General features: G+C 40.4%; 1 protein-coding gene across 1 annotated transcript in view; it reads right to left on the bottom strand.

Annotated features, from left to right (window-relative positions):
- ccdc17 (coiled-coil domain containing 17) overlaps nt 1-20122 on the bottom strand; it is a 68079-nt gene that overhangs the window by 41888 nt on the left and 6069 nt on the right. Inside the window, exons 3-5 of the mRNA XM_048539361.2 lie at nt 12184-12342; nt 5297-5359; nt 3478-3607 (exon numbers count right to left, since the gene is read on the bottom strand). Of these exons, the coding sequence (XP_048395318.2) occupies nt 3478-3607; nt 5297-5359; nt 12184-12342 (352 nt within the window). The remainder of the gene's footprint in view (nt 1-3477; nt 3608-5296; nt 5360-12183; nt 12343-20122) is intronic.

Raw genomic sequence — 20122 nt, 5'->3', positions numbered from 1 at the left:
GGCAGGATGTTATAAAGAATCAGAAGAGGTGTCGTTGGGTGAGAACAGCATGCTGAATTGGAGGACCAGCTTAATAATAATCCAGAAATGGAACTCGGATTTTAATCATGTCACCTTTCCAGAAAAAAAACTACAGAAATCTCCAAACTCTCCACCTTTAATGGACTATTTTGATGGGTTTCAGACATGGGGGAATTATCTGTTTGAATTATCAGTTTCCAGTTCAACTCCCACAGAATTCACTCCAACCAGAACTTGGTCAGTTTTCTTCAGCTGCTCTAATTCCTACTATTAAGTTGCTAAGACATGACCTTCTCTGCACAAAACCATGTTGCCTATCACTGATAAGCCCATTTTCTTCCAAATGGGAATAGATCCTATCCCTCAGTATCTTCTCCAGTAGCTGGACCATTGGAATATCCAAATCATTATCCTGTCTCAAGGCAGAAAAACAAGGCTTCCATTCACTGCAGCAACTCAAAATTTCAATGAAATAGCCACTGATCAGACGGTGAAGATTTTGAGATATGCTGATTACCAATGAATTAGATAATCAAGAACTGAGTAAGCTACAGAACATGGCTGACTGGAAAACTGTGTTAAACCTGAAAAGCTGGTCAAATCTGGGTTTACAAATGAAAATGGTGTGCCACAGTCTGGATGTCTAAAAGGCTTTCTAATATAGCTCTGTGATAATTAAAGTGCTGACATGGATTTTAATTTTCATTGTATTTTCAATGTTAACAGATATCAAACGAGACTGAAATAAGACATTAGGGTGGCCAAGTCCCCAGGTCCGGATGGGATCTATCCCAGGTTTCTGAGGGAAGCGAGAGAGGAAATAGCCGGGGCCTTAACAGATATCTTTGCAGCATCCTTAGACACGGGTGAGGTTCCAGAGGACTGGAGAACTGCTAATGTTGTCCCCTTGTTTAAGAAGGGCAGCAAGGATAATCCAGGTAATTATAGACCAGTGAGCCTGACATCAGTGATAGGGAAGCAACTGGAGAAGATACTGAGGAATAGGATCTATTCCCATCTGGAAGAAAATGGGCTTATCAGTGATAGGCAACATGGTTTTGTGCAGGGAAGGTCATGTCTTACCAACTTAATAGAATTCTTTGAGGACGTGACAAAGTTGATTGATGAGGGAAAGGCTGTAGCTGTCATATACATGGACTTCAATAAGGCATTTGATAAGGTTCCCCATGGCAGGCTGATGACGAAAGTGAAGTCACATGGGGTCCAGGGTGTGCTAGCTGGATGGATAAAAAAAAACTGGTGAGGCAACAGGAGACAGAGGGTAGTAGTAGAAGGGAGTTTCTCAAATTGGAGACCTGTGACCAGTGGTGTTCCACAGGGATCTGTGCTGGGACCACTGTTGTTTGTGATATATGTAAATCATCTGGAGGAAGGTGTAGGTGGTCTGATCAGCAAGTTTGCTGATGACACTAAGATTGGTGGAGTAGCTGATAGTGAAGGGGATTGTCAGAGGTTACAGCAGAATATAGATAGACTGGAGAGTTGGGCAGATAAATGGCAGATGGAGTTCAATCTGGGCAAATGCGAGGTGATGCATTTTGGCAGATCAAATTCAAGGGCGAACTATACAGTAAATGGAAAGTCCTAGGGAAAATTGACGAACAGAGAGATCTGGGTGTTCAGGTCCATTGTTCCCTGAAGGTGACAACGCAGGTCAATAGGGTGGTCAAGGCAGCATACGGCATGCTTTTCTTCATTGGGCGGGGTATTGAGTACAAGAGTTGGCAGGTCATGTTGCAGTTGTATAGGACTTTGGTTCGGCCACATTTAAAGTACTGTGTGCAGTTCTGGTCGCCACATTACCAAAAGGATGTGGATGCTTTGGAGGGGGTGCAGAGGAGGTTCACCAGGTTGTTGCCTGGTATGGAGGGTGCTAGCTATGGAGAGAGGTTGAGTAGATTAGGATTATTTTCATTAGAAAGATGGACCTGATTGAGGTCTACAAAATCATGAGGGGTATAGACAGGGTGGATAGCAAAAAGCTTTTTCCCCAGAGTGGGGGACTCAATTACTAGGGGTCATGAGTTCAAAGTGAGAGGAGGAAAGTTTAAGGGAGATATGCGTGGAAAGTTCTTTACACAGAGGGTGGTGGGCGCCTGGAACACGTTGTCAGCGGAGGTGGGAGACGCAGACACGTTAGCGTCTTTTAAGATATATTTGGACAGGTACATGGATGGGCAGGGAGCAAATGGACACAGACCGTTAGAAAATAGATGACAGGTTAGACAGAGGATCTTGATCGGCGCAGGCTTGGAGGGCCGAAGGGCCTGTTCCTGTGTTGTAGGTTTCTTTGTTCGTCGTTCTTTTGTAAATAGAAAAGAGTGCAGTGTACATAAGGCAAGTATAAGGTTTAACGTAAAGCTACATAATAGAGAGAAAAATAATTGTAACTATCACACTCCTTCTACATTGCCTTATAATACCAGGTAAGATCATTTTCACCCAAGTTCAATGAAGAATTTGATTATCTTTCTTGAATTTTCCAAACAATTTAGCAAGAGCAGCTATTGGAGGATGAGTTGAACCATTTTATGACAAGCGCAACATTTAAGTAGTAAATTTCAACCTCTTCAATCACAGCAAACACTTAACACATACACACACAACCCTACTTCACCATGAGCTCAGTCCAGTGCCAGTGAAGTTTGAAACTCAAACCCAAAATCAGTTTATTGATTGAGCAGTACCTTCACAAATAGGAAAACAAATTGTGTTGTTCCGAGAGTCACGGAGTCATACAGCATGGAAACAGATCCTTCGGTCCAACCAGTCCATGTTGGCCGTACTCTTAAACTAAACTATTCCCACCTGCCTGCACTTGGCTCATATCCCTCCAAACCTTTCCGGCTCATGTTCTTATCCAAATGTCTTTTAAACATTGTAACTGTACTTGCATCAATCACTTCCTTCGAAGTTCATTCCACATATAAACCACTCTGTGTAAAACAGTTGACCCTCATGCTCTTTTTAAACCCTTCTCTAGTCACATTAAACATATGCCCCCTAGTCTTGAAATCCCCCACCATAGGGGAAAAACTTTTGCCATTCACCTTATCTAATCCCCTCATGATTCTATAAACCTCTATAAAGGTCACCCTGCAACCTCCTATGCTCCAGTGAGAAAAGTCCCAGACAATCCAGCCTCTCCTTATAGCTTTATAGCCTTATAGCCTTCCATTCCTGGCAACATCCATGTAAATTTTTTCTCAACCCCCTCCCACTTAATAATATCCTTCCTGTTACAGGGCATCCAGAACTGCACACAATACTCCAGAAGAGGCTCCACCAACATTCTGTACGACCTCAGCATGACGTCCCAACTCCTACACTCAAAAGGTCTGAGCAATGTTAAGTAAACAACATAACATACGCTGCACTGAAGGCAAAGTCTCTATTGCTCCCAAACAGAAAACAGGATGGTACAAAACTTCCTACCATCTCTTTGCTGCTCCAAATCCTTGTTTCGAGCTTGAATATCTGCAAGTTGTCGACCATGCACCTCTGCTATTTCTCGCATCCGTTCCTGGTGTTCCCAGTCCCTCTGGGCTCGAGGGCTCATCTTGTGCTGTGCAATATTGATGCATTTTTATCAGTGTTGCATGCATTAACAGATCTTAAAAACTGCTTTTGGAATGAACATACAGTTGAATGTTCAAATCAATAACACATTTACTTCCAGTTTCATGCAACCTGGAATAATTCGCCATGGTACAAATCTTTGGACTCCAGTTTAAATTTGCAAATAGAGTGTAAGAATTAATTTGTAAACTAGCCACTAGTTTTGAGATCATTCAGTAGTTCTGTTAGGGAGTCCAGACCCAGGGGTTAATGTCTAAGGATATGAGATAAACCATTTAGGATTGAGGGGAGAAGAAATTTCTTCATCAAGAGTGGTCAGCCTGTGAGATTGGCTGCCACAGAAAGGCCAAAATATTACATGATTTCAAGAGGAAGGTGGACTAAACATTTGGGGCTAAAGGTTTTGGAAGATTTTGAGCAAAGCGGGAACAGACCACTGAGTTGGACGATCATCCATGATCATAATGAATAGAAAAGCAGGCTCAAAAGGGCCAAATGGTCTACTCATGATTCTGTTTTCTGCGTTTCTTTGCTTCAACTCCTTCCTCAAAATGCTTCCTCTGCACTTCTTGCTAAGTACTGCCTTAGTGATCATCTTGCTTTCCCCTTCAAAGTCCCTGCAATGTCTTGAATCTAGCTTTCCCTTATCTATCCGTATCAATCCATCTAATCTGTTTCTGTATTAAATGATGGAAAAGGCCGGATTCTCAGTTAGTGGGTGAAGAAAGTAAGGTTTGTGATGGCAATGGGGATTAGGATTTGTTTTCTGCTCAGTGGGGATGTGATCACAGTCTCTATTCACTTTAGGGTATTTGGTTTTGTTACGTGCTTTCCCATAATTTTACAGTTTTCTTTGTAATTCCTTGGCTGTTCAGCTGTCATGACATGCAAACTGCCTTGAGTGACCAATTTATAAAGTGTGCTATTCGTTTTCACTGCACATGAATTTCCTTTTATGCAACAGACATTTTTCAATTAAATTACAATATCAAGAGTCCTGATTGTGTTGCTTGGGCTGTCACATCATGTGAGTTGATATCCTTTCAGCCACGTTTTATTTATTTTTACAGAAATTTTAGCATTTCTCAAGTTTTCAAGTTTTACTCCATCGGTTTAGAAAGTGTTGCTTGCTTATGTTCAGGTCGAACTGGCTACTTTAAAACATTTGAAGAAAATTCTGTGCCTCTTTGTTCCCTAACATTTAGGGCCTCACTGTTTATTGTCATGAATATGGAAAGGTGATGTCCTGTGGTTATCAGCGGATAGAAACTTAAATTGAACTCAAACAGACTAAATAAAGTGAATACGACAAACTTCATTATGCAGAAATCTGTTAGATTTGACATTTAGAGAAAATTATGAAAAATATCATTGCAATATCAAAGAAAACGTGGATTGGTATCCAAGTGGGGAAGATACTTGGAGTTGACACTCAAAGTGTACCGTCAGGATTACCTTCAGATTGCTTCAAGAATTAGCAAAAGGTTGATTAGTCTCCTCCTTAACTGAAAACATTGTTGGCCCAGGTTATGCACAGGCAAGTACAAGAAAAATGCTGTGCCTTTCGAAGTGGTGTTTAATTGCAGATAATAAGAACAGTAAATTAAAATTGCAATCGTACAATTATGGCAATGTGGTAAGTAACTAACCAGTTAAATTATATGTGTTCGCATACCTCTCCTTGCCAGGATCTGTATGTGGGCAGGTTTTCTTCAATTGACATCCTCAACTTGTGAAACTAAATGCACATAAAAATAACCAAATGTGTCAGAATGTAACATACAAGTCACTTGTGGTATGTAGGCACTGTAGCTGAGCTAGCATTTATTGCTCTGGTTGCCCTTCAGAAGGTTGTGGTGAGCTACTGTTTTGAACCACTGCAGTCTATATGCTGGAGGTAGACGTACAGAGTTGAGAGATAGGGCGCGCTAGGAAGTGGACCCATCAACACACAAGGAAGGGCAATACATTTCCAGGTAAGAATGTTGAGTGTCTTGGAGGGAAACTTGCAGATGGTAGGGTTCCTATGTAGCCCCTGCCCTTCTCCTTCTAAATGGTAATGCCTGTGACTTTGGAAGATAGTGTCTAAGGAACCTCAGTGAATTCCTGCAAAATATCATAAATGGTACATTTTGCCACAAATGAGCATCAATGGTGGAAGGAATGGATGTTTACTGCCTGCTTAGTACAAAAAAAATTTTAAATTTTTTACTAAATAGATGATTGTACATGTTTGAAATCTTGAATCAAAAAGGGAAATCCTGGAAACATAGGCACTGACTGAACTCTTACGTGTTTCCAGCATTTATCAAAGCAACATGACAGACATTTGGACAGGTACAGGGCTAGGAAAGGTTTAGAGAGATATGGGCCAAATGCAGGCAAATAGGTCAAGTTCAGTTTATGAAACCTGGTCAGCATGGACAAGGTGAACTGAAGGGCCTGTTTCTATCTTGTATGACTCCATAAGGAATTATTTTTCCTTCCTGAAGCTCTTTCTTCTTTTTCCAGCTTTCAAAGACGCTGATTTTTTTCCCAATCCACCACAAATGTGATCATTATTCTGATGCAAACTTAACAGTGAATACCAGCACATCCCATCCTAAGGGTATAAAGCACAATTCCTCCTGGGCCGACCATCTGCATACTTGCAGTCTAATAGGGAAGCTGGGGCGGGTGCAGTTGTTGATAGTTGTTTATCAAACAGGATAATGAAATCTAGCCAATTTATTCCTTCCTACAAAAGCTACCACTTGCATGTAGAGGTCAATTATTCCAGCACAAAGCCATGACTAAGCCTTTGACTTCCCTTGTTTACTAAACACAGGTATGCAGTGAATAAACTCACAGCTCTCTCAGGCACAAGTGTGGGGTTATATTTCAGTTTTGGACAAGGTTTAAGTTTCTTTACCTTTTAACCATATTTCTGATTGATATCAGTTAGCACAGTTGGCTGGACAGCTGTTTTGCAATGCAGAATGATGCTCATAGCACGGACTCAACACCTGCACCAGCATGGGTTACCATGAGGGCTCTCTATCGCAACCTCTCCCCTCTCCTGAGGCATGATGACTACGTTAAACCATCTGAAGTCATTGGTCTAGTGAGAGAGCGACTATATGATCTGGTATGCCTATGGCAACTTGTATTTCTGACTTTGATAACACAGTGTGGAGCTGGAGGAACACAGAAGGCTGGGCAGCAGAGGAGCAGGAAAGCTGATGTTTCGGGTTGGGACCCTTCTTCAGAAATTTCTGACTGGTCTGGTTGAAAAGGGACAAGATTGGATGGAGTCACATTGTCCCAATAATTCTTAAGAAATTACCAATCAAAAGCTGACTTTCTATACAATTGTCAACATCTGAATGCCTGCCACACTTACAGGGCAATTGTCCTCCCGTAAACTGAGAGACACAAAGGTCTATTCCACAAAGTTTCTGAAATATTTCCAAGGTGTTATTTGCAATGCCATCAATCATCCCCAAATCACACTCCTTGTATAAAATTATAATGAATTAGAGCCTAAGTCCCTGGGATGCATCCTACAATATTAAAGGAAGCAGCTACAGAGATAGTGGACAATGGTACTAACGTTCCAGGGACCTTTAAATTTTGGAAAAAGTTCCAGAGAGTGGGAAAACTGCCAATGTGACACCTTTATTTACAAAGGGAAGGAGACAATAACATGTAACTACAGGCCAGTTAGATCAATATCTGTCATGAGGAAAATGTAAAGCCCATTATAAAGGAAGTAATAGCAGAGCATTCAGAAATACATAAAATAACCAGGCATGGTTAAAATGGCTTCATGAAGGGGAAATCCTGCCTGACAAATTTACTTCAGAGATAGTAGGGAACTGCAAGGTCTAGGCCTGAAACACCAGCCTTCCTGCTCCTCTGATGCTGCTTGGCCTGCTGTGTTCATCCAGCTCTACACCTTGTTAGCCTCTGACAAATTTACTTGAATTTTTTGAGGAGGTAACAAGCAAGATAGACAAAGGCAAAGTCATCAATATAATGTATTTGGATTTTCAGCAGACATTTGATAAGGCACCACACATTTAAATTGTGCTACATAAGGTGAGAGTAGAAGGTGTTGGAGGTAGTTTATTAGCATTGGCAGAGGGTTGTCTGACAAACAGAATACAGTGCGAGGGGATAAGGGGGCCTTTTCAGTGGCATGCCAAAGGGTTCAGTGCTGGGGCCACAATCATTTACAAAATATATTGATGACTTGGATAAGGAAAGGCTAGTGTCCAAGGTCAGCAGGTAACAGGGAAGGCAAATGGGAAAAATTGGGCTTTACTTCCAAAGGGAATTAAGTATTAGGGAAATTTTACTAAAATTATACCAGGCAATAGACTGATTGAAATATTGAGTAGTTTTGAACCACTTATTTAAGGGAAGATGTATTGGGCAGTTCAGAGAAGATTCACTAGGCTGATATCAGTTATGCAGGAATCATCATATGAGGAGAGATTGAGTAGACTGTCTCTCATTTTCTACATTCCAAAGAGTACAACTTATTGAAACATACAAGATTCCTAGGCTGATGCAGAAAGGACGTTTCCCCATGTGGGAGAATTCAGAACTAGAGGGAATAATATCAGAATAAATTGTCACACATTTAAAACAGAGTTCCTCCTCTCCTTGGTTGGGGGGGGGCGGGGTGCGGGGTAGTGAATCTGTGGAATTCTTACTGCAAGGGGTGGTAGAAGCTGGGTCATTAACTATATTCAAGGCTGACAGATTTTAATCTGTAAGGGAATCAAGGTTATGGAGAAAGACAAGAAAGTAGAGTCGTAGGTTATCTGCTTATTGAATCATGGAGCATACTCGATGGGCTGAATGGCATCTTTCTGATCCTGTGTCTTTTGTTTAAGGTATTATCCTGCATTCACTTCCATTTAATAGAATTTCAAAATACTAAGCTATAAATCATCATTTTACGTAATTCTAATTTAGCAACGTTGGTTCCATTCAGTTCATTTATGAAAAGTCCTTCAGTTCAAAGAGGAGAGATAAATGTGTGTGCTGTCATTATCTAGTTGGGTCTGGCAGGGATCCCGGAAACTGAATGGAAAGAGGGAATGGGTGATGGTTATATATTAATTGAGTAAGGAGGAGTTCTTGGAGTGCAGTGGTATTGTCCTCACCCCTGGATCAAAAGGCCCAGATTTAAGTCCATCTGGTTCAGAAGTGCGCAATAATGATACTAATAATAATGATCTCTGAATTGGTTGATAGAAAATTTCCAGTTGGATGAGAACTGGGTGTAAATGTATGGGGAACAAGTAATCAGTATATTGTGGTTTTGAGAAGTGGAATAAAACACTGACCAGCAAAGGATGTGTCGAACCAAAATTTAAACTGCCAATCCATGCCAGATCTCACTTAAAGAATAGATTGCACTGTAAAAATTAAAGCGTTTTGGTACTCGTACGATTTTAGTGCAAGGAGTTGCACAGTAGTTATTTTACTGTCACTTTCAAAAACCTGTGCTCTCAGCATTATATTTTGTAACTCTGCTTATCCTTTTTATTTACTTGTGGGCATTGCTGGCTGGCCAGCATTTATTACCCATCCCTAGTTGCCTTTGAGAAGGTTGTGGTGAGCAGTCTGCAATCATCTGCAACACAAGTCTTAGCCTCCTTAAGCATTCTTACTCCATCATATCAAGGAAGCTGATCTTGTCTGCATTTGCTTTGCTGGGGTAATTACCTCCCTTAATCTACAGCTCTGATCTAGAGTGGCATGTGGCCAAGGAGAAAGCTGGTCCCATTGTTGTTGCTCCAGCAGTTGTTGATGGTGTTGGCGTGCCTGCTTTTCTTACAAGAGATCCAATGTACAGCTGTAGAACGTCTCCCAAGGCTGACAGCAGATAATGAATGGACAAGGTCAAGTTAGGTGAAGTGACATCCGAAAATTCAGAAAGCCCTTTAAATTTGTTAAAACATGTTCACAAAGATAAAGAAGAGGCTATACCCCCTTAAAAATATTTCCAACCTGTCATTTTAATTGGTTAATGTGTGTGCCCTCAATTTCACAGAATCATACAGCCTAGAAATAGGCCCTTCAGCCCACCATGTCTATGCTGACCAAAGACCAAACCAGACGAATGTCATTTACCTGCACTTGGTCTCTCGCCTACTGCATCCTGGCATATTAAGTGCTCATCCAAATGCTTCTTAAATATTGCAAAAATACCTGCCTTTTCCCACTCTGAGGTAGCACATTTCTACCACTTTATCTTCTGATGTAACCTGTGACATTAAAAAGCTGTAAAAATGCATCGATGCTGATTTGTATTCTTCGCAGAAAAATATTCACAGCTATAGGCGTGTCATTGACATGATGCCATTTTTGCAACAGCTAACTGGAAGTTCAAATCTCCTTTTCAAAGTTAATGGTCTCTACAGAGTTTGCAACATCATTATTGTTGTTTATGGCATTACAATAGTGATTATGTTTATTACTATTCCTTGAGAATACATCATATGTTTAAATTTACTTAAAAGATTTCACACTGTTTCTGATGACATAATTAATGTGAATTAAGAATAGTTCGACTCTAATAACTACAAGGAAACAGGAAGGACTGCTCAGACTGATGACAGGAGAGTAACACAAATGCTTGATGGTATAATAATGCCAAACAATCACTACTCAAATGCTACCTTTCTACTGTTTAAGTAACCTGTCACTGCTGGATGATTTGTTGTGAAATTCAATATGTTTTCCATGCTATTTTGCAAGTTGATTAATTTAAATAGTATGGAGGAGAACAGAAGTTAGAGAGAACTTTTCTTCTCATTTGTAAAAGGGTGAAGAACGAGGGGGAACTGATTTAAAATAATGTGGCAAAGAAGCAAAATACGAGTTAAAATTTTTCTGTGTGCGATTTAATCCTGAAATGCCTTGTCTGACAGTATGGTGGATGTAGTTTCAATCAAGGCATTCGAAAGGGAATTAGTCTTGTTATGGACCAGAATACATTAATGTAAAATACATTAAGAAGTTAGCCCAGATCCGAACATTTTCTCATTTCAAAGGGTAGGTGCAAAGCATTGTGTTCCAGATGCAATTCAATTGGTCAAACTACTCAATTTTAAACACAACACACTTTATTTTTACACTACAATTAAAATACCAATAAAGCAAAAATAAAAGAATTAGCTTAACTGTAACTATCAAAATGTTTAACAAAATAATATACATATTAACTACTACTAATGAACTGTTCCAAGATAGTAACATCCCATAAACGCATCCTTGCAAAGACAAGTTGGGTAAAATAGATTGCATGCGAGACAATCTAGTAACAGGTTGAGAATCCCAGCTTTTAGCTGTAAAAGAGAGACAAATAAGGGCTTCCACATCTAACTGTGAAACACCATTTGCTGAAAGCTAAAACTAAAAGTCTAGCTGTGTGGGAGATTTCCATCTATTCAGGCTACTTCTATGGTTATGATTTTTCTTTAAAAAAAGACTTCACAAGCTATTTATTGGCTTTGAACAGACCATTCATCACCTGTGTCTCAGCCTTTCTTTATTTTAAAAGGACAAGATACATCTCTCCAAGCTATTGTATTCTCACAGTCTGTTATTTGAAAAGGAACAATGTTCAGAGCTGATGGGGTGGATGTAGGAGAATGGCACTAAGTGAAATGCTCTTTCAGCAAGCAGGTGTAGACACAAATGGCCAAATGGTCTCTTGCCTCGCAGCAATTCCATAATTCTTCAATGTGGAATTGTAATAATTTTGAAAGAGGTGCTTTGAGAAAGAGAGAGCGCAAGAGAGTGAGAGTGCGAGAGAGAGAGGGAGCGCCAGAGAGAGGGAGATGATGGCACACATAATTCTGAATACAAAATTGAAACTCTGTTGTGGCCACAAGTAGAAATGAGCTCTTGAGGGGCAGCAAAATATAAAAAGGATCGTTTCCACATGGTTGCAGTGGCAACATAAATAACAACAGAATAGTAAAGCCTCATATTGGGTGTAATGGTAGATCAGACTGCCTCAGACAGTTGGGATGCAGGTTTAACCACACAACACACCAAAACAAGGACCTTCTCATCACCTGTAATGATCTGAAACAAAATCAGAAATTACTGGAGAAACTCTGCAGGCTGAGCAGCATCTGTGGGAGATAAAACAGAGTTAATGTTTTGGGTCCAGTAACCCTTGTTCGGAGCCCCTTTCTGAAGGAGGATCACAAGACCCGTAACGTTAACTCGATTTCTCTCCACAGATGCTGCTAGGCCTGCAGAGCTTCTCCAGCAATTTCTGTTGTTGTTTCTGGATTTCCAGCATCTGCAGTTCTTTGGTTTTTTGATTTTGTAACAATCTGGAAGTGTGTTAACTGGAAGAAAGTTGGATGAGATACTTCTGTTTGCAGCTCACTAGATCAGGCTCCAACATTTTTATTGTAGTGACCAAAGAAATGCTAAAACCTGATTTTTAAACACACCATTAATTTCAGTCTTTGTTATTATATCTTCCTCCATCACCCTCATTCATTAAGATATTGTTTCCTATTGATTCATATGACATTGTCTTACCTCATCAGTTAATCTTCTAAAGGTACGACCATCAGACAAATTAATTTCAGGTTGCTGTCCCTGCAAGAGTTTCCATTCTCTTTCACTCAGTGGACTGATATCAAGGTGATTGACTTCCCCCTTTTGCTGGTGGAATCTTCCCTTCTTGTTTTCCTTGTCCTAGATATGAAGCATCCATATTAGAGGATAAAGTTTCTCTCTTTGTCCATATGAATATCCACCCAATGAATGAGTTACCCACTAATTAAATCTGTGGTGCTTTTTTGTCATGCAGGATTTTTAAAGAATGAACACAAGTGATCTGTGGAGAATCAACATTCTTTTTTAAGCAGACAATACTGCATTGCAAGACTGCATATGCATACTTTAATGTGGGGAAAATCTGGATAGATATATAGATTCACAGCCAGTGAGCAAAATATTACACATTCAATTAGCGTAAGGTTATATTTTAAACTTCACTTGTTGGTAACCATGAGATCATTATCAATTGTCCTTAAAAACCCATCTGGTTCATGAATGGAGATAATGGGAACTGCAAACGCTGGAGAATCCAAGATAACAAAGTGTGGGGCTGGGTGAACACAACAGGCCAAGCAGCATCTCAGGAGCACAAAAGCTGACGTTTCGGGCTTAGATTCTTCATCAGAAAAGGGGAATGGGGAGAGGATTCTGAAATAGTTATTACAATTATTTCAGAATCGTCTCCCCATCCCTCTTTACTGATGATGAAGAGTCTAGGCCCAAAACATCAGCTTTTGTGCTCCTGAGATGCTGCTTGGCCTGTTGTGTTCATCCAGCCCCACACTTTGTTATCTTGGTTCATAATGATCTAGCGAAAGAAAATATGCCATCTTCACCTAGTCTGGTCTACTTGTGACTCTAGATCCATAGCAATGTGGTTGACTCTGACACAATTGAATAAGGGCATTTCAAACAAAAAATTTTTATTTTTGGTTGGTTTAGATACCTCAGAAAAACAATGACGTGAAGACATTAATGAAAAATTATCCTGACAATGTTAATAGTAATTTTGTCGGACAAGTAAAGTGCTTCAGAGCTTATAATAGGGAATAATATTTAGATCCGTACCATTTATGCCAGAAGAACCTGCTTCAAGTCATCAGCCAAGAAAATATTCAGTTGACTTTCCCCAGTAAGTGAAATAGCAGCTCTCTGAGTGTAACAATATCAAACAAAGGGAAACATTTTTGCAGCCAAAAATCGAGGATGAACAACGGACATTAATGCGGCAAGAAAAGCTGTCAGCAGGAAACATTGAGTAGGTAGAAAGTGATAAATATTGTTGCGCAACATTTGCAATTATTTTGCTGTCTAAAAATCACAAAGAAAATGTTTTAATTTTATCGCAGTTTGTATTGCTTGATCATGCTGTTTCCGTTTAATAAGTTCTGATCTGTGTCCTTGCTTGTGTTGTTGCAAATTAAAACATTTTCATCTATGCTAAACTGAAAAATCACGAATTGCTTTCATTTGAAAGTACTTCAAAATTCAAAAAGACTCAAGGCATTTTTTGGTCATTTTTGTTGCAACTTCACCATCCATATCCTACCAAGTGAAACCTAGATCCATGTAAATCTCAACAAATACACTACCCTAACTAACACTTCTGAAAAGAATTCAGTCAGATTCTTCCAACACAATCTTTCTTTCTGAATGTGCTTAATTGACCTCTGTTGTCAAAAGGACTGCAACAAGGATGTAATAAGTGCTAAATGTTTTAAAAATGCAAATATAAAGCTTCATAATTCTACTTTCATTACTCTTCCTGTTTGAATAACATCATTTCTGGGGAATGTGATGAGTCTTCTCAAGGTTGACATAGCTTTGGAGATCATCATGTCATAACTTTGCTCCATGCCATAGCAAGAAATGGCCGAAGGCCTGGATACAACAAAGGCTGTGGGCCCTGACAACATTTGACTTCAGTGCTCCTGCAAACTGCTACTCTAGGACCAGATGTGTCCCTGGACAAGCTGTTCAGGTGCAGTTACAACATAGCAATCTACCTGGCAATATGGAAAATTTCTCAGTTATTCCCATTTTGCAAAAGTCAGGACAACTCCAGTCCAGACAATTACTGTCCTCCGTGTAATCTCAACTACCAAAATGATGGAATGTATCATAGACAAGGTTATCAAACAGCACTTCTGTGATAAACTTTTCATTGATGCTCAGTTTGGTTTTACAACACCCACTTCACCTTTCAATCTCATTTAACCTTGTTCCAAACATGGGAAAGAAGAGCACAGAATTCAAGAGGATAAATTAACGTGATTGTCCTTGACATCAATGCCACATATGACTGAGTGCGACATCAAGGAGCTCTAGCAAAACTGGAGTTGATGGGAATTGAGAAGAAACCTCTCCAATTGTTAGAGTCATACCAACCAAAAAGCAAGATGGCTACAGTTGCCAAAAGTTTTCAGTGCAGAGAAACTGCTGCAGGAGAACCTCACAGGACTGTCTAAGGCCCATCCATCTGCAATTTCATGAATGACCTTCCCTATATCATAAAAGGTCAGAGGTGAGGATGGTTAGTGATGATTGCACAATGTTCAGCACCTTTTGAGACTCCTCAGCCATGGTTAATTGGAACAAGACTTGGACAACATTCAGACTTGGCTGATAAACACTAAGTAACAGTCAACAAGCGTGTCGCATGTGCCAGGCAAAGGCCATCTTCAACAAAACAGAATCCATTAATTCTACCCTAACATTCAAAGGCGTCACCATCGCTGAGTCCCCCACTGACAAATATTCTTACAATTGACTGGAGACTGAACTGGACCAGCTGTATGGTGGTGGTGCTGGTTATGTAGCACATATTTTGAATTTAAAATATACAATTTTTTTTACAGCATCATACATCAAAGGCTGATAAAATACAAATCTTCTGAACACATTGGTAAATACAGCATGTTGAATCCTGCCACTAAATGTTTATCTTCAGAATGAACAAGATTCATTTGTGTGAATTGGTTTTCAAAAGAGGCAAAAGTAGAATACTGTCATTCTGGGATATTTATTTTTAATTACAGGTAATCTATTAAAGCCTTTTTGCTCTTTATTTCCTTTTGAACATTAATCAAACTACGAAACTGGAATTGCTCACAAATTCTCAAATATATTGGTGCACTCAGGGAAGTTAAAGACCTGACAACGGGTCACTTGCTGGCTTTCTGAGATTAACAGAGATGGTGTGGAAGGATAACTCAAGAACCAGGGAGTCATTTCCAAATTGAGAGATCATGTAGATTGAATGGAACAGCAGTTTAGAAGGATCCAGTTAGGACAGGTGACCAAACTAAGTGGAAAAAATTAAAACTCACTAGCTCTAACTACGATTGTCAACAAGTATTTCTCATTGATTTTTCATAGAACAGATGCACTGGACCTTTTGCACCTCCCAAGTTTTAAATGGATCAGGTTTATTGGAACAATTCCAGTTGATTTACACTCTGACATCTATTGCCCACTTCCCACATTCTGAAAGCACATGATCGACAGAATCATCAAGCTTAAAGCCACAAATCAGAGAAGAAACCAATATTTCATTGTGTTTACAGAATGGATGATAGGTTTCCATTGTAACTTTTACAAGTTTCAGGTGCTTATATACTATATTATTTAATGAAAGCAGTCAACCATATTATCACTTGAACAGATCTTAAAACAAAACATTGATCACTTAGCAACATGCTGTTTTCATTCCAAAATGTCAAAGAGAAAACTGGATTTTGAGTAAAACAACTCGCATTATGATTTTACAAAGGTTAGAATGGTCATTTTATTCTCAAATCAACTTATCCGAACACCAGCTCCCACAAGGATCAGCATAATAGTTATTTCACTTTTTAAATTAAAACAACTGTTTTGAAATGAGCAGCTTTGCACACAATGTTAGCTAGCCTGTTGAAGCTTTCATATCGCACTGCTAGTTGGATTCCCTAGCTGCTGGAGCAGCAAGGTAAGCATTATGTTTGGAGAATCTTGAACATATGCAACCAACTTGGAATTCCGGATGTAGCTCTTTTCCATTATCTGCAAAGGCTCCACCAAGTAAGGAGGGTAATGATGGCCAACAAGACTGAGCTGAATGCTGTGACTGCCCACTTTGAGAAGAGGAGAGTTATGATGGTCATCAGAAGCAGTATAATGGAAAGGAGATTTTAAACTATTTGGCATAAGTACTAAAACACTGTCAGATTCAGTTACAAACTCAGTTAGATTGATGGGATGCAAATCTGAGTAATGTGAAAAAGTCAACGATTAGATGTAATATGATGCACAAAACCCACAAGCTGACTTACAGCAACATTTTCCAACACCTTTTGGTCGTGAAGTGATATCAGACCCAAAACATTAACTCTTCACAAATGCTATCAGACCTGCTGAGTTTCTCCAGCCCACTGATTATTACAGTTGTACAGCAAATCAATTTCAAACATTGCGCATTCAAAAGCAACACATTTTAGTGATTCACGTCAATATTTGGTTGAATACTCAGTTGGGAAGTTGTCCCAACATGCCAGGTACGTGAACTTATACATTGTTATGATCACAGCTAATGTTAATACTGGACAAGACAGATTCCAGAACAAAAACCCTCTTCAAAAACCGCAGGTTGGAGTTTTACAATTTAGTTACCATGATGGTCAGTTGCTGAACATATTCACAAGTGTTTGTCAATGTATTTCTAACAAAAACACATCAGAGTTTATTACACACTAGGAAAAAAAAAAATTCTATAGATCATTGGAGCCTACTGGAATTGTAAACTGCTCTACAGAGAAAGGAGCTAGCTGTTTGGTGAACTGCCGGGTACATAGTTAACAAAAACAGAAATTGCTGGAAAAGTTCAGCAGGTTTGGCAGCACCTGTGGAGAGAAATCAGAGAGTTATTGTTTTGGGTGGGTCCAGTGGGACAGAGCTGTCTCAGCTTGTTTGCCTGGCTGCAAGGTAGATGAATAAACTGACCATAGCACAATGGTGGAGGAAGACATTCATGTAGGGGAAAAGGAATGTAGTAGTAACAGATAATACAGTGAGGGGGATTGACCCCATCCTAAGCAAGGATTGAAAATCCAGACAGACAATGTTGTTGCCAGTCCAGTTTCATGATATCTGCACAAGTTACTAAAGTACCTTTCACTAGGCCCCAGCAGTTATAGTCCATGTAGGTACTAACAACATAATCAGAATGAGCAAAAAAGATTCTGCAAAGAAAGCTAGGCAATTAAAAAGTACAACTGCCAAGGTAATAATCTCTGAATTATTATTATTAATTTGAATCTGAATTATTTCTGGGTATTACTGGAGACTGAGTTGAGAGCAGGGCATGATTGGCAATTAGTTGTCCCAGGATATCGATGCTTCAGGCGGGAGAGGCAGGGAGGTAAAAGGGGTGGAGGAGTTGCAGTACTGATCAAAGACGATATCACAGCTGTACTAAAGGTGGGCACTATGGAGGACTCAAGCAGTGAGGCAGTACGGATGGAACTCAGAAATAAGAAGGGTGCAGTAACAATGTTGGGGCTGTACTACAGGCCTCCCAACAGCGAGCGTGAGATAGAGGCACAAATATGTAAACAGATTATGGAAAAGGTGTAGGAGCAACAGGGTGGTGGTGATGGGAGATTATAACTTTCCCAACTTTGTCTGGGGTTCACTCAGTGTTACGGGTCAAGATGGAGCAGAGTTCGTAAGGAGCATCCAGGAGGGTTTTCTAGAACAGTATGTATATAGTCCAACTCGGGAAGGGGCCATACTGGACCTGGAGTTGGAGAATGAATCCGGCCAAGTGGTTGAAACTACAGTAGGGGACTACTTTGGAAATAGTGACCACAATTCCATAAGTTTTACAATACTCATGGACAAAGATGAGAGTGGTCCTAAAGGAAGAGTTCTAAACCGGGAGAAGGCAAACTAAAATGGAAAATTCCAAAGCCTTTTATTCATATATAAAGAGCAAGAGGGTAACTAGAGAAAGGATTGACCCACTTAAGGGCCAAGAAGGAAAGCTATGCATTGAGTCAGAGAAAATGGGTGACATTCTTAACAAGTACTTTGCATTGGTATTCACCGAGGAGAGGGACATGACAGATGTTGAGGTTAGGGATAGATGTTTGCTTCCTCTAGGTCAAGCCAGCATAAGGAGGGAGGAAGTGTTGGGTATCCTAAAAGACATTAAGGTGGACAAGTCCCCTGGTCTGGATGGGATCTATCCCAGGTTTCTGAGGGAAGAGAGAGAGGAAATAGCCAGGGCCTGAACAGATATCTTTGCAGCATCCTTAAACACGGGTGAGGTTCCAGAGGACTGGAGAATTGCTAATGTTGTCCCCTTGTTTAACAAGGGTAGCAAGGATAATCCAGTTAATTATCAACTGGTGAGCCTTCCGTCAGTGGTAGGGAAGCTGTTGGAGAAGATACTGAGAGATAGGATCTATTCCCATTTGGAAGAAAATGGGCTTATCAGTGATAGGCAACATGGTTTTGTGCAGGGAAGGTCATGTCTTACCAACTTAATAGAATTCTTTGAGGATGTGACAAAGTTGATTGATGAGGGAAAGGCTGTAGATGTCATATACATGGATGAAGGTCAAGTTTGCAGATGACAAGATGATTAGTGGAGTAGCAGATGGTGAAGGGGACTGTCAGAGATTGCAGCAGAATATAGATAGACTGGAGAGTTGGGCGGATAAATGGCAGATGGCGTTCAATCCTGGCAAATGCAAGGTGATGCATTTTGGAAGATCTAATTCAAGAGTGAACTATACAGTAAATGGAAAAGTCCTGGGGAAAATTGATGTACAGAGAGATCTGGGTGTTCAGGTCCACTGTTCCCTGAAGGGGGCAATGCAGGTCAGTGGGGTGATCAAGGCGGCATATGGCATGCTTTCCTTCATCGGACGGGGTATTGAGTACAAGAGTTGGCAGGTCATGTTCCAGTTATATAAGACTTTGGTTTGGCCACATTTAGAGTACTGTGTACAGTTCTGGTCGCCACATTACCAAAAGCATGTGGACGCTTTGAAGAGGCTGCAGAGGAGGTTCACCAGGATGTTGCCTGGTATGGACGGTACTAACTATGAAGAAAGGTTGAGTAGGTTAGGATTATTTTCATCAGAAGGACAGAGATTGAGGGGGAATCTGATTGAGGTCTACAAAATCATGAGGGGTATGGACAAGGTGGATAGCAAGAAGTTCCGCCCCCCCCCCCCACCCCCGCCCCCCCCCCCCCCCCAACCCAGAGTGCGGGATTCAATTACTAGGGGTCATGAGTTCAAAGTGAGAGGAGGAAAGTTTAAAGGGAGATGTGTGTGGAAAGTTCTTTACACAGAGGGTGGTGGGTGCCTAGAATGTGTTGCCAGCAGAGGTGGTAGACACAGACACTGTGGTGTCTTTAAAGATGTATCTGAACAGGTACATGGATGGGCAGGGAGCAAAGGGATACAGATCTTCAAAAATAGATGATCGGCTTAGACAGAGGATCTCAAATCAGTGCAGGCTTGGAGGGCTGACTGGCCTGTTCCTGTGCTGTAATTTTCTTTGTATTGCCTGAGCTGTGTGCAATTTGGCACAGAGCAACATAAAATTAGAGATGCATTTGTAGCTTAAAGACCTGTGTGGGAGATGCAGGTTCTGGCTTGGGGGCTATCGACATCAAGGCTGTGGAAATTGTGATTTGTATCATTGGAATAGTTTATGGCTGAATTGTGCTAGGACCAGTATTCTTGTAAACCATATAGCTAGTAAAGCTTTCAAACTGAACAGTGGGGGCTGGGGATTAAATACGGGAGAGATATGATATATCAAAGATACAATTAGCCACTTTGGGAGCTGAAACAGGAAGGCAGATTATCTGAGTGGATATAAATTGAGAGAAGGGAGGGTGCAACTCGACCTGGGTGTCCTT

This window comes from Stegostoma tigrinum, chromosome 8 (assembly GCF_030684315.1).
Source record: "Stegostoma tigrinum isolate sSteTig4 chromosome 8, sSteTig4.hap1, whole genome shotgun sequence".
Classification (NCBI taxonomy): Eukaryota; Metazoa; Chordata; class Chondrichthyes; order Orectolobiformes; family Stegostomatidae; genus Stegostoma; species Stegostoma tigrinum.
Note: the sequence above shows the minus strand (reverse complement) of the source record. Positions and strands in the feature narration are given on the sequence as shown.